Genomic DNA, 15,000 nt, shown 5'->3' with positions numbered 1-15,000 from the left:
GCTCTAGTAGAGCCTGAAAACATGTGAAAGAGTGTAATAGGCCTTTTAAAGGATTAGTTCTCCCAGAAACTAAACCCTCTCCTATGAAACGGAGACTTTATGACGACTGAGATCTGTTCAGTTACAGAGACTGTGATGATAATGTATCGAGATACCTTTACTGGAGAAGCAAAAGGACTACAGATATTAAGTCTTGTTATTTTGAAAAATCTTTCAGTATGTTTATATGAGTTTATGCTTTAAAACAAGAACAAATATCTGCCAATGGGGTCAGAAAAATAAACTGAACTTGAAGGGAAATTTACTTTATTTTTCTGACCCAATCGGCAGATATTTGTTCTGGTTTTAAGCGCAAACTCACTTCATTTTGATACATTTTTCATTTGTAAAGTAATTTTGCTTCTCCAGTATATGTATATTGATTAAATAATGTTTAGATGTTTGTGCTGGAAAACAAGACACTGAGGAACAAAATCATATTTTGCAGTGTATGAATAGGACTTGATCTAATAGCAATGATTAACAGGCCACTGGAGATTAATATATTACATAACTATAATGTTCCTCAAACCAATCTTTCATATTACTTGAAATATAGTGAAATGTACTGTGCAATATGTGTGAGCCGCATGGATGACTTTCATGCTGCTTCTGCATACTTTTAGAAAGACTGAAAGCTTTGGTTTATGTTCATTTCTATTGTATGAAACGCAATACCAGTAACAATATCATCTTTTAGGGTCCACTGAAGAAAGTTGGAGTGATTTTTGGGTGAACTGTCCCTTTAAGAATGAATCATTTTGATTCATGAACATTAACGATCACTGGCGGGTTTCCCTCGAAACGCTACGGGATAGAAGTGGAAACTGGCAGAGGATGAGACGTGTCTCTTGGACATTTGCCTTGGACAGATGGAACAATCATGGAACAGTTATGAATGCCTCTGAACCAAAATATATACAATACTTAATACACTAGACAGTTATTACAGAGTCAGTTCTGATCCAGCAATCTGCCTTAATCTAAATATAACTGTCCGACAGCGCTGGGTGGTTCACTGCTCGTATCACTGCATTAGTGATTTGTATGTCTGTTCATTAGGATTTTACAGTGACTCTTTCTGCAAGTTACATAGTTACAAGTGATTGTCTTCTTGAAGGAGTCATTTGAATCATTTACTGAGCTGATTCATTCAAGAACAAAACAACTGACCCTGCGTCTCAATGTCCACACTATCCGTCCTTAACAGTGTGTGAGATTGAAATAAGTGTGTCCTAAAGCATAGTGTGTTGAAGAGAGTGTTACAGAAATCCCCGAATGGTCTACTATTTCCGGTGGATTTTCAAAGTGTGGATCCGTGCTCACTCTAAAGGCTCATATTACCCATGATCCATTGCACTCTGGAGGAGGAACTACAAACACGAGTAAAAAGTGTTAAAAGACTACAAAACATGGCGGATGTGCGTGACCGAGAGTGAGGGTTTGAGTGACTAATCAAAGTTTAACCTGATAGAAAAACATTTATTTAATGTTATCCGTGTTATATTTAATCTGCAATAACAATGTGGACTTTTATAAAGATCCGTTTGGCCATTAACTTTTAAATGCATCATTATTCATTAATATGAGGAGAGTCTCCACATGAAAGACCCGCGATCAACGAGCTTCAGCATTTCTCTCCGATACAGGAGGACATGAAATGAAATGAAATGTGGAGGATTGTATCTTTGACAAGATGATTGACAGGTCAGTTTTTCTTCACAAAAAGAGTACATACTTTTAGGGCGTAGTATAAGTAGGCGAATTGAGACGCAGCATTCAGTGAATCTTTCTCTGAGTCAGTTTGCTCAAAAACATTGATTCATTCAAGAACAAAACAAGTGAATGTCTGTATGAGTGAGTCATTGAATCATTCATGCAAGTGATTTGTTCATAAACACTCATTTATTCAGGAAGCTCCATTACACTGTCAGGATATTTTACTTTCGGACACCTAAAGTTTCTCTGAGATCTGGACTGAAGGGTTGTTGTCGTTTCTCGTGGTCATGATTCTCTGTGTGTGTGTGCTGTAACTCTTCATGATCACCTCAGCTCTGTCTTAAACCTCCTACATAGGCCGTTCCCTACTAAGGCGACGTCTTCCCCGAAGCGAAGCTCGTGCCTGATCTGAAGCGCTCGACGTGCACAGTGCGTTTGATGATATTTCACATTAAGGCTGTATTATTACTGTTCTTTCTCGTGATTCATCAACCCTGAGTCTGTGTAGAGCTGTATTTTGCTGTAATAGTCGTGCAGTAAAACACACACACACACACACACACACACACACATGCATAAAGACACACTCGACAGAAGTGACGTCACATTAGTCTTTGCTGTGCGGGTGTTTTGCTCAGTGAGGGGTAAAATTGAAAAGCTGTCCTCGCTGTTAAACAAACAGCACACGGCCGTTGTGTCCAGCAGAGCTCAGAAATATCTCTCATATTCTGCAATATCCTACAGTAGATGCGGGGTTGCGGTGGATAAACACACATCACAGTGTGAGATTGGCTTACTGTACATCTTCCATTTCAGCTCACATGAACTATATGTGCTTATGAGAACACGCAACATTGCTGTATTAATACATAGAGATAATCACTCAAAAATAGGAAAAGTCATAGTTAATAAGCAACTGATGACTGAACATTTATGTAATGTTTTTAATGTGGGATTTGTGCGTAGCTAGATGATATTCAGCTGTAGTGTGAACTGGATCTTCAGGACTAAGAAACGCTGCTGTTTTTGTCCGTTGTTGATGTTGATCCTCTTCCTGAGGACAGTCTCAGCTCTTTTAATTTTATATTCATATATTCATTTCCAGAATTTGGGACTGTTAACATAAAAATAACATGGAGAAAATGCATTGAGATTGAGATTTGCTTGTCAGTGTGTGTGTGAGACGGGTTCAGGTGGTGGAAGCATACAATATGGTGAAACAGAGGCTTAGATGTGGCGTTTGTAAAGTGTGTGTGTTTCCAGACTCATTCTTTATAGAAGCTGCACAGACTAGACAGAGTTCAGTCTGACGCGTGTAAAGACTGTCAGTCGATAAAAACATCATTTTTCATTTGTCTGAAGGTTTTAAACTCAACGTGATGTTCGGTGTTTTAGTTAAAGCGATAGTTCACCAAAATGCTCATTCTGCTCTTCCTCATGTTGTTCCAAACCTGAATGAGTTTCATAAAATATAATATTTTGAAGAATGTTAGGAACCATCAGCTCATCTCATTAAAGACAAAAATACAAACATGCACAGAAGGAGCGAAAGATGAAACGTGGGAATGGAGAAATAAAGCAGGTGCATTAGTGACACGAGGAGGCGGAGCAGAACACAGCGTTACCGCGGCAACAAGCAATTAAACCCTCCTCCAGAGAGCGACGGGTGTGTGTGAAGAGCTCGACCTTCAGCGACCCCGAACACAGCGGACCAGAAGAAATGATGCTTTAACTAAAGTTAACCGATACAACTTTACAATGTAGAAATGGACTTCAGCTGAGATTAATCAAGGCTGTAGAAGTGTTGTTCGTTGGTAGTTCATGTTATCTAATGTAGTTAGCCAATGCTGACAAATGAAACCTTATTGTAAACTTTGTTCATTTACACTTGAAACAAGAAAAAATCAATTTACCAGTGGAAATGAACTTAAATCATCATTATTCTCTAAACACAAGGCCTGATCGCTCTACAGTTCTGCTTCTCTGGGGGGTTTGTCTTGTTTTAGGGATGTTTGGAGTACAAAGACACCCATAATTAAAGGTCATAATGTGTCCCAGCCTGTGTAGATGATCTCTGTTCATCATCGTTGAGTGACCCGCCGGATGATGGCGCGACTCTTCAGTTCTCCTCAATAAAGCCATCGAGCGTCGAGTGAATCATTCGCTGTAATGTTCCTCTCAGTCGTCTCAGCTCTGGCCGTGTTTAGCTCTCGGTCAGTCGCCTCTCGATCCCTGTGGACCTCAGTCTCTCAGTCTCCTTCCTGACAGCTTCAGCTTCAGACCCTAAACATTAGTTTTCAAACCGTGTCTGTCTGTCTGTCAAGTCAAGTCACCGTTATTTATATAGTGCTTTTTACAATACTGATTGTAGCAGATCTAGAAGAAAATAGCGTCACAGTCTAGCCTAAGTTCAGTGATGGTTACTTTTTGTTGTAAAAAAGTTTAATTTAACCCTCTGGGGTCTGGGCTGTTTTTGGGGTCCTTGAGATGTTCTGACATGCCCTGACATTTGTGCTTTTTTCAGTTGCTTATAAACATATTAATGGCAAAAAAAAAAGAAATGACACACTATTTAGCACAAACAGGGCTACCATAATATGTGAGCAACAAGAATGTACATGTCTGCATTTTTGAGAGAATAATGTTTATGCATGGTTATTGAAAAAACTAAAAACTAAAGTTTCTGAAATAAGGCCATAAAACACATTCTAAATATGTGCCAATAAGACTTTTGTCTAATGGATGTCATCACCTAGTGTTTTTTCTTCAAAATGATGTGAAAATCACCCTGCCTTATCATTCCCATAACACAATACATTGATTTGAATTTTGCAAAGCACTTTCTGTTTGGAAAGGCAATATGCGGAGTGGGCGTGAACGATCATGCATATTTAGTGGTTCACACCTGAAGAGACAATGGGGCCTGCATACTTAATGACCCTTTCATTCAGGTGAGTCACTGAGCCACAAGAATGCAAGAGCAACAGTTGGAAGCATCTCAATTCTTTTTTATTTTTCCACATATTGTGCTTGCAATTTGGCCAATAATATCCAAGGAAAACATGTCTAGTAATTGTGCAGTTAATTCTCATACTGTATTTTCAGTTTTGGAATATTTATCCTCTCCCCAAATTTGTCACTAATAAAACACAATAAAAATTATTTAAAGAAAAGGCTTATATTTACCTTTTAATAGTTTGTTTACATCTACCTTGTAAATATATTTTTTTATTAAAAAGGTTACAATTACAACAACAATTCAAGTGTAATCTTTCTTTGTAAAAACTAAAGTATACATTTTATCATACATATTTCAAAGGTAAGGATTTGATTGATTATTTGATAACTTTATTTTTGACAAAACATACTATATTTAACATGAGCAAATATTGGCAAACAAAAGCTTATTTGAGGTGGCAGATATTTTACAGTAAAAATGTATAATCTATCGAAAACTAATCAACGAAATGTTGTCTTTCATATGTCTGTAACATAGGTCTTTCATTTTTATTATAAGAAATATAAATGTTAATTTGCAGTTTAATACGTTGCTTATACAAATACATTTTATTTCAACATATTTCAGTCGATTTTTACTCAGTATAGCAATACAGTTTGCTAAAACCGAAACATTCATTCACAAACAGAAACGCCTGACTGTAACGTTGTTTTTATGAAATATTAGGGCACATAAATGTTAATTTTCAGTTTAATACGTTGCTTATACAAATAGCCTACATTTTATTTCAACATATTTCTGTCGATTTTTACTCAACTCAGTATAGCAATACAGTTTGCTAAAACATCATCATTCATTCACACAGAGACGCAATTTAAATTTAAACTGTCTTTTTGCGAGCTGTGATAAACAGCGCGCATCTCTGCGGCTGCCGTTCATTCATTCACAGAAACGCGATTAACTTGAGAAGGAAAAAAAAACATACTACATATTCGGATCCTCTCTCCTCGCAATACCCGCACTCTGAGGTAGATTTTCCATTATTATTATTCCTCACAGCGCTGCCAGATGGTGTAAACACGTAGGCTACAATGATATGAATAAACTTGTGTTTTCTCGAGCTGATATGGGGGCGTTCACAGGTTTGCTTGGATTGCCTCAGTAGTTTGCGTTTGAATAGCACGCGCTCTCCGTGGGCGGAGTCACATTACCTTTGAATGAGCTCTAATTAGCTCGACTGGAATCGCTCTCTTTTAATACAGATTTCACAAGATGAGAATATTTGTTTTTTATATAAATTACCTAATTTGCCTGTGTGTCTGTATGCCTGTTTGACTGAGTATTCGCTGAGTTACAGTTCATTTTCGGACGCGTTTCAGAATGGTCTTCACTGACAGAGAGAAGGCAGAACTCGCATCACGTTTATTTTTCTTTATTTGGCAAAAAGCACAACACTTTGTTTTTATTGTGAGTATACACAAAAATAATACACATTTAACAGAATCGATTGATGTATGAAACTTGCTTGTAATATCAAAGTCCACAGAGCAAAATTAATTTCTTTTGAACTGAACTGAAAAAAAGCGAGCTGGTATCGCCGGCGATACCGTCGACCCCAGGGGGTTAATTTATTTATATATATGTTTGCTCTGGAGAACACCATGATGTCATCATCCAGCTCCAGTTCTCATATAATGGTGTCAATGCAGGCAGATCAATAATATTGTTGAATATTAAATGTCTTCAACTAAGCAAGACAAAATCCAAAGGCGACAGTGAAGGAACCAAAACTCCATCAGGGCAGAATGGAGAAAAAAACCTTGGGAGAAACCAAACTCAGTCGCTCAGTTCTCCTCTGGTCAACGAGCGAACAGTGTCTGATTATGATTCAGGCAGCATTACAGGTCATAGGTCAGATTGGACTGGAACAATCAGAATATTATCCAGGTCCATCTGGTTGAAGATCGGAGTCACGCTGGGATGGAGAGGGGTTTGTTAAGGATCAGTGCCGATGGCTGTCGTGTCGATGAGGCCTTCACAGGGGAGAGTCTAGTAGACACAATCTCTGCTGACACTTCAGGGATGCGCAGGTCCACCATCTGATCTGGATACGGCCCGGATCCGGCTGACTACATCATGCGTTGTGGTCGTGTCTAGGCGCAGGTCCTCCATCTGATCTGGATACGGCCCGGATTCGGCTGACTACATCATGCGTTGTGGTCGTGTCTAGGCGCAGGTCCTCCATCTGATCTGGATACGGCCCGGATTCGGCTGACTACATCATGCGTTGTGGTCGTGTCTAGGCGCAGGACCACCATCTGATCTGGATACGGCCCGGATCCGGCTGACTACATCATGCGTTGTGGTCGTGTCTAGGCGCAGGTCCACCATCTGATCGGAATACGGCCCGGATCCGGCTGACTACATCATGTGTTGTGGTCGTGTCTAGGCACAACCCCAATCTGATCTGGATACGGCCCGGATCCGGCTGACTACATCATGTGTTGTGGTCGTGTCTAGGCGCAGGTCCACCATCTGATCGGAATACGGCCCGGATCCGGCTGACTACATCATGTGTTGTGGTCGTGTCTAGGCGCAGGACCACCATCTGATCTGGATACGGCTCGGATCCGGCTGACTACATCATGCGTTGTGGTCGTGTCTAGGCGCAGGTCCTCCATCTGATCTGGATACGGCCCGGATCCGGCTGACTACATCATGCGTTGTGGTCGTGTCTAGGCGCAGGTCCACCATCTGATCTGGATACGGCCTGGATCCGGCTGACTACATCATGCGTTGTGGTCGTGTCTAGGCGCAGGTCCTCCATCTGATCTGGATAAGGCCCGGATCCGGCTGACTACATCATGCGTTGTGGTCGTGTCTAGCGCAGGTCCTCCATCTGATCTGGATACGGCCCGGATCCGGCTGACTACATCATGCGTTGTGGTCGTGTTTAGGCGCAGGTCCACCATTTGATCTGGATACGGCCCGGATCCGGCTGACTACATCATGCGTTGTGGTCGTGTCTAGTTGCAGGTCCTTCATTCTTCTTATGATGTAACGGGTACATCAGGTGTTATAGGAACTGCGTTTTGGACCAGGTGTAGTTTGTTTATTAAGCGTGCAGGGCAACCACCCATAAGAGCATTACAATAATCTAGCCTTAATGTCATGAACGCATGAACTAACTGTCTGTCTGACTATCTATCTATCTATCTATCTATCTATCTATCTATCTATCTATCTATCTATCTATCTATCTATCTATTTATCTATCTGTCTGTCTGTCTGTCTGTCTGTCTATCTATCTATCTATCTATCTATCTATCTATCTGTCTGTCTATCTGTCTATCTTGTCTGTATGTCATGTAAAATATGCAATGTTTTATTTGACAGAAATGGATGTACAGTATACATATATAGGATTTATGCTCATAGAGGATACATACACAAGGGCAACAGTGACAAAAAATAAATAGAAGATTGTCAATTTCAGAGCCACAACAAAAAGAGAGATGAGTCAAAGAGAGATGATTCGTTTCGGAGTTAAAGAGAATGAAAGAGAGATATGGAGCATTTTATGAGTTTTCTTTAAAAGCTGAAAAACGGATCAATCAAACTGTCAGCGCCATTTTTCACTCTTTCCTCCTTTAAGAAAGATGTGGGTATGTGTGTATGTGGGTTTTCTGTATGTTTAGTATCTAATACTGGATGATCTACTGCTTTTATCACAGTGTGCGGTGAACACACTGAATACTGTGTCCCACAATGCAGTGTACTCAACTTGTTCTTCCATTTCCAGTGTGATGAATGGAACACTGATTTAACATCTTTCTTTACTCATTATTTGATCAGACTGACATAAGCTCAGGCATTTATACACAAAATTGGATTAACATGCAAAATAACCATTGAGTTTAATTAAACACATTTTGATGATGCAACATGTGATGATGTTGCATATCGACTGTTATTCATTGCTGCAGAATTGCTTGTGTGAAGGGTTGCTGCTTCAGCTGTGCATGACATCATCACTGCAGTAATTATTTTGGTTTAATTAGCAGACATAGATGGGATATCAGCCATGATAATGACACAGCAGTCACCCAATCACAGCACTGAGGCCTCAGTGCTCCAGCCAATCACGTTAGAGCATTGAGAGTGCAGGTCCCTCCCCTCTCAGCCTGATTTCTGCTGCATCCGACGGCAGAGAGACGGAAAACACAGGCAGGAGCTTTCCGTTAAAGATCAATCCTGAATAGGATTCAAACTGTGTTTGACAGACAGAGAGACAGAGAGACAGACGGCATGAAAGTATCTTCATATCTTCAGTCATTTTGCTTCTCCAGTAAATGTATCTTGATTTACGAATGTTTAAAGGTGTCATGAACTTGATTGTTTTATTATTTTATAAACGCCCACTGCTGTGATTGGCTGTGAGACTTCAGTGTAAACGCCCACTGCTGTGATTGGCTGCGAGACTCCAGTGTAAACACCCACTGCTGTGATTGGCTGTGAGACTCCAGTGTAAACGCCCACTGCTGTGATTGGCTGTGAGACTCCAGTGTAAACGCCCACTGCTGTGATTGGCTGTGAGACTTCAGTGTAAACGCCCACTGCTGTGATTGGCTGCGAGACTCCAGTGTAAACGCCCACTGCTGTGATTGGCTGCGAGACTCCAGTGTAAACGCCCACTGCTGTGATTGGCTGTGAGACTCCAGTGTAAACGCCAACTGCTGTGATTGGCTGCGAGACTCCAGTGTAAACGCCCACTGCTGTGATTGGCTGTGAGGCTCCAGTGTAAACGCCAACTGCTGTGATTGGCTGTGAGACGCCAGTGTAAACGCCCACTGCTGTGATTGGCTGTGAGACTTCAGTGTAAACCCCCACTGCTGTGATTGGCTGTGAAACTGCTGTGATTGGCTGTGAGACTTCAGTGTAAACGCCCACTGCTGTGATTGGCTGCGAGACTTCAGTGTAAATGCCCACTGCTGTGATTGGCTGTGAGACTGCTGTGATTGGCTGTGAGACTGATGTGATTGGCTGTGAGACTTCAGTGTAAACCCCCACTGCTGTGATTGGCTGTGAAACTGCTGTGATTGGCTGTGAGACTTCAGTGTAAACGCCCACTGCTGTGATTGGCTGCGAGACTTCAGTGTAAATGCCCACTGCTGTGATTGGCTGTGAGACTGCTGTGATTGGCTGTGAGACTGATGTGATTGGCTGTGAGACTTCAGTGTAAACGCCCACTGCTGTGATTGGCTGCGAGACTTCAGTGTAAATGCCCACTGCTGTGATTGGCTGTGAGACTGATGTGATTGGCTGTGAGACTTCAGTGTAAACGCCCACTGCTGTGATTGGCTGTGAGACTTCAGTGTAAACACCCTGCTGTGATTGGCTGTGAGACTCCAGTGTAAACGCCCTGCTGTGATTGGCTGTGAGACTTCAGTGTAAACACCCTGCTGTGATTGGCTGTGAGACTTAAGTGTAAACGCCCACTGCTGTGATTGGCTGTGAGACTTCAGTGTAAATGCCCACTGCTGTGATTGGCTGTGAGACTGATGTGATTGGCTGTGAGACTTCAGTGTAAACGCCCACTGCTGTGATTGGCTGTGAGACTTCAGTGTAAATGCCCACTGCTGTGATTGGCTGTGAGACTGATGTGATTGGCTGTGAGACTTCAGTGTAAACGCCCACTGCTGTGATTGGCTGCGAGACTTCAGTGTAAATGCCCACTGCTGTGATTGGCTGTGAGACTGATGTGATTGGCTGTGGGACTTCAGTGTAAACGCCCACTGCTGTGATTGGCTGCGAGACTTCAGTGTAAATGCCCACTGCTGTGATTGGCTGTGAGACTGATGTGATTGGCTGTGAGACTTCAGTGTAAACGCCCACTGCTGTGATTGGCTGTGAGACTTCAGTGTAAACGCCCACTGCTGTGATTGGCTGTGAGACTGATGTGATTGGCTGTGAGACTTCAGTGTAAACGCCCACTGCTGTGATTGGCTGTGAGACTTCAGTGTAAACACCCTGCTGTGATTGGCTGTGAGACTTAAGTGTAAACGCCCACTGCTGTGATTGGCTGTGAGACTTCAGTGTAAACGCCCACTGCTGTGATTGGCTGTGAGACTTCAGTGTAAACGCCCTGCTGTGATTGGCTGTGAGACTTCAGTGTAAACACCCTGCTGTGATTGGCTGTGAGACTTAAGTGTAAACGCCCACTGCTGTGATTGGCTGTGAGACTTCAGTGTAAACCCCCACTGCTGTGATTGGTTGTGAAACTGCTGTGATTGGCTGTGAGACTTAAGTGTAAACGCCCACTGCTGTGATTGGCTGTGAGACTCCAGTGTAAACGCCCTGCTGTGATTGGCTGTGAGACTTCAGTGTAAACACCCTGCTGTGATTGGCTGTGAGACTTAAGTGTAAACGCCCACTGCTGTGATTGGCTGTGAGACTTCAGTATAAACCCCCACTGCTGTGATTGGTTGTGAAACTGCTGTGATTGGCTGTGAGACTTCAGTGTAAACGCTCAGTGTAAACGCTCACTCTCTCAAAAACTTTTAGCACGCTGTTACAGCTATCGAGATTAACAAATCGTGAAAAGTAATGATTATAGCATTATATGTAGATCTATTCCCACCACATGAAATGTTGCAGTGATGAACAGTGGGCAGATGAAAGAGTCTGTTAATCGCTTTCTGTATATAATTTAATCACAGTTTAAAATGAGATTATTTTCATCCTACTAAGAGAAACGGTGTGAAGTTGATCGTTTAGTCACTGGCTTGATTTGCAGATGCATAAACAGTATTGAACGATTTTGAGAGATAATCTGTCTGAACTTTAAAAATTACACATCAGAAATCACTGATCACAGATCAGGCATTAGAATAAACATGATTACTTGCATGTTTGTGGCATTGCTGGCAGATCCATATTGTAAAAGTCTGTTTGCAAAGTCTGCGCCGAAACTGCAACTGATTTATCAAATAATCCACAGTGAAATGCACCGAATACAAACAAATAATGCACCGCTGAGACATTCACATTTTTGAAAAAAACAACATCATATTCTTCTGCAAAGACGGTCTTTCGCTGCCCTCTGACGTCATAAGTCTCCACTTTTTAGATCCTGTCGTTTTCTATTTTTAGTATGACGACCTCTTAACTGTCAAAAGATCAAGGAAACTTTGAATTCTCAGTTCATGACCGCTTTAAATATTTGTGCTGGAAAACAAGACAGAAATACTGAGGAACAAGAACATGTTTTTTAGCAGTGTGAGGCACATCAGAACACACAAGAAGAGCTTTCGAGCTTTAGACAGACAGACAGACAGGAGGGTTTATCCCAGGCTCGCTGGAGCGACGGGGATCAGGCTGTATTAAAGCTCACAGGCCAGTAAAAGGTGCAGCGGGAGAGAGTGCGATTACACATGGATCCAGAGCTGAACACACACACGCTCCACCAGATCCTGACACTTTTACTTCAGTCCTGCACAAAACAGACTGCTTCTGCCCTGATTGGTCTCCACTCGAACCTCATTTGCATACTGAATCATGATTGGCCTGTTCTTTCTCACGTTTATGGAACCGTACAGAAATCTGTCTTCTTTGAGCTCAATAACGACACTATTGTCGTCTGTAGAGATGAAGAATTGAACTTGTTTCATATGTGATGAACTTTACACAGTTATTGAACTGAACTGAATCAACACTGAACTGAATAATGACTCTATTGTCTTCTGTAGAGCTGCTTGTGTGTGTGTTTGTGTGTGTTGGAATTGCTTCAGGCATCATCTGTATTCCTAATTTATATTTGTAAGGATGGCTGTGTGGTTTAGATGTTCTCTACATCTTAAGGAAACACTGCAGGGTATATATGAATTAATAAAACTGAAACAAATCACTAACACATTCAAATATTTGCAGGCTTTTCAGAATCAGTGGCATGGAAACACAATTCACTGACATTAAACCTCAGCAGAGCTGAAGCATCTTAACCTGACTGGGATGAAACATTAATAAATGTGTGGTTTAGTGGTGGTGTGGTTTAACAACAAGATCTGGGCTGAAATCCAAAAGGCTGTAGTTTTGAACTCTTCAGATTCGTGTAAAAGGACTGATCCTGCTGGAAAAATGAATATAAGTCACTTCGAATGAAAGCGTCTAGAAATGAATTAATGTACTTGCAGTTTTACTGGCTGGCTTTTTAAATCAGACTTCAGTTCATCTGCTCTTTCTCTTGAGGATTCTTAGATTTGCTAAAAGCCTTCATGAATACGGGAATCCCATCGTATCCCTGATCCATGACATAATCTTCAGGACTGTTTATTCTGGAGAAGTGTGTGTGTGTGTGTGTGTGTGTGTCACCCCTGAGAGCGTCTGCGGTTGGGAATACGACCAGAACATTTGCTTTGAGCCTTTTTCTCACCACTTTTACATGTTTAGAACTAATTACTACTCAGCACACATATATAAACATTATTAACTGAGATACATTTACTGGAGAAGCCATATCTCCAGCTACGGAGATCTCCAGAACATATACTGGAGAAGCAAACCGAAAGAATAAATGAAGTGAGTTTGTGCTTAAAACAAGAACAAATATCTGCCGATGGGGTCAGAAAAATAAATGATGTTCTATATAAAATATTAAAGAGTTCCGTCAGGCACTTTGTGTATCGAAACTTCCCATCATCTTATGGATTTGTTTTTACTTAATTAATTGTGTTATATTGGTTAAAATATGTGATGTAAACATCTCCAAACACATCTCTCCTTAAATAGAAGCTTTAAAGGCTTCTCAGCAGTGGTGTACAGTATTGGAGTAGATGTAATTAGTTACTGTACTTCGTACTTGTAGTTTTGCTGAGTATCAAAGATATTAGCAACTTTTACTCTCTACTTGACTACATTTTTTGAACAAGTAAATGTACTCTTTACTCCAGTACATCTGTGATGAGTAATCACTTGTACATCTGTCACGGCACCTCACGCTTCCGGCAGCAGTTTCTCTCGGCTGTAAAGAAGCGATGTCTCCGTCTAAGGCCAGTGAAGGAACTATAACTGTGTGTTTCGCCTTTACTCTCCCGAACTCATCAACAAGGCTACTTTACACCAATGCCAGTGCATTAGTTGCTGGATCGCAGGTGTTTGATCTAGGAGATGAGGCCGAAACCAGCACATCCAGTGCCAGTAGACTTTTTATTTATCCGCTTTATTGATGATACCTTTCTGAAGGATATCGGTTTACTTGTGTGCGCGTGAGCTTAACTGAGACTTGAGAGTTTGTAGACGTTTTACAGGCTGTTGTGTCGACCTATATTTATTGTGAAATTCAGTTTGATTTTGATTTTAGAGATTTCTCCTCTTACACATCAGTTGTTTATTGGGATGTCTCTTAGGTGTCGAGGGCTAGTGCATCTTTCAGCCTACGTTCAGTATGAGTAAAATACTTGTGTACTGTTAAAATCAGATTCTCTAAGACTTGTACTCAAGTCTGGTTTTCAGGGACTCTTTTTACACCTCTGCTCCACAGAACCCACTGACTCTTTCTTTCTAAGAGTGCGTTAGATGTCGGTAAAGAGTGTTGATTCAGTGAATGAGCTCGTGTTCTCTCCTTCTCTCCGCAGGGAAAGAGGAATCGGTCGCCACGTTCAAGGGGAACGAGTTCTTCTGCTACGATCTGTCCATGACCCCCATCCAGAGCAGCACAGACGAGATCACGCTGTCTTTCCGAACGCTCCAGCGCAACGGCCTGATGCTCCACACCGGGAAATCTGCGGATTACGTGAACCTGTCTCTGAAGAGCGGCGCCGTGTGGCTCGTCATCAACCTGGGCTCCGGAGCCTTCGAGGCCCTGGTGGAGCCGGTCAACGGGAAGTTCAACGACAACGCTTGGCACGATGTTAAAGTCACGCGAAACCTGCGACAGGTAAGACGGACGCTCACTTTCTGCAGACGTTTGCGTGGATATTGATCACAACTTCTGAAACACAAATCATGCTCTTCCTCAGTGTTTCTGTCTCGGTGAACAGCACTTGATTTGAAACCCTCTGGTGCTCTTCGTCATTTTTGACCGAACAATTTTAAACAAAATTTAAACAAAACTGAACAATTCTAAAATATATTACATTCTTCTGTCATTTCTGACCGACACATGAAGAGGACCAGAGGGTTAAATCAAGATTAATTTACTGGAGAAGAAGCAAATGACTGAAGATATTGAGTCTTGCTTTCTGAAATACTGAGGAAGAACAGTGTGAGGTCAGGAATCACATGGG

At 41.7% G+C, this 15,000-nt stretch overlaps 1 protein-coding gene across 1 annotated transcript in view; it reads left to right on the top strand.

Annotated features, from left to right (window-relative positions):
* The window catches only part of nrxn2b (neurexin 2b), a 383,071-nt gene that overhangs the window by 112,104 nt on the left and 255,967 nt on the right, over positions 1–15,000 (top strand). The window contains 1 exon segment of the mRNA XM_081353640.1: positions 14,350–14,651. Within this exon segment, the coding sequence (XP_081209766.1) occupies positions 14,409–14,651 (243 nt within the window). The 5' untranslated portion in view covers positions 14,350–14,408.

This window comes from Scardinius erythrophthalmus (genome assembly GCF_964197995.2).
Source record: "Scardinius erythrophthalmus genome assembly, chromosome: 2".
In the NCBI taxonomy this organism is placed as follows: Eukaryota; Metazoa; Chordata; class Actinopteri; order Cypriniformes; family Leuciscidae; genus Scardinius; species Scardinius erythrophthalmus.
The sequence above is the reverse complement of the archived record's forward strand: the minus strand, read 5'-3'. Positions and strand labels throughout refer to the sequence as shown.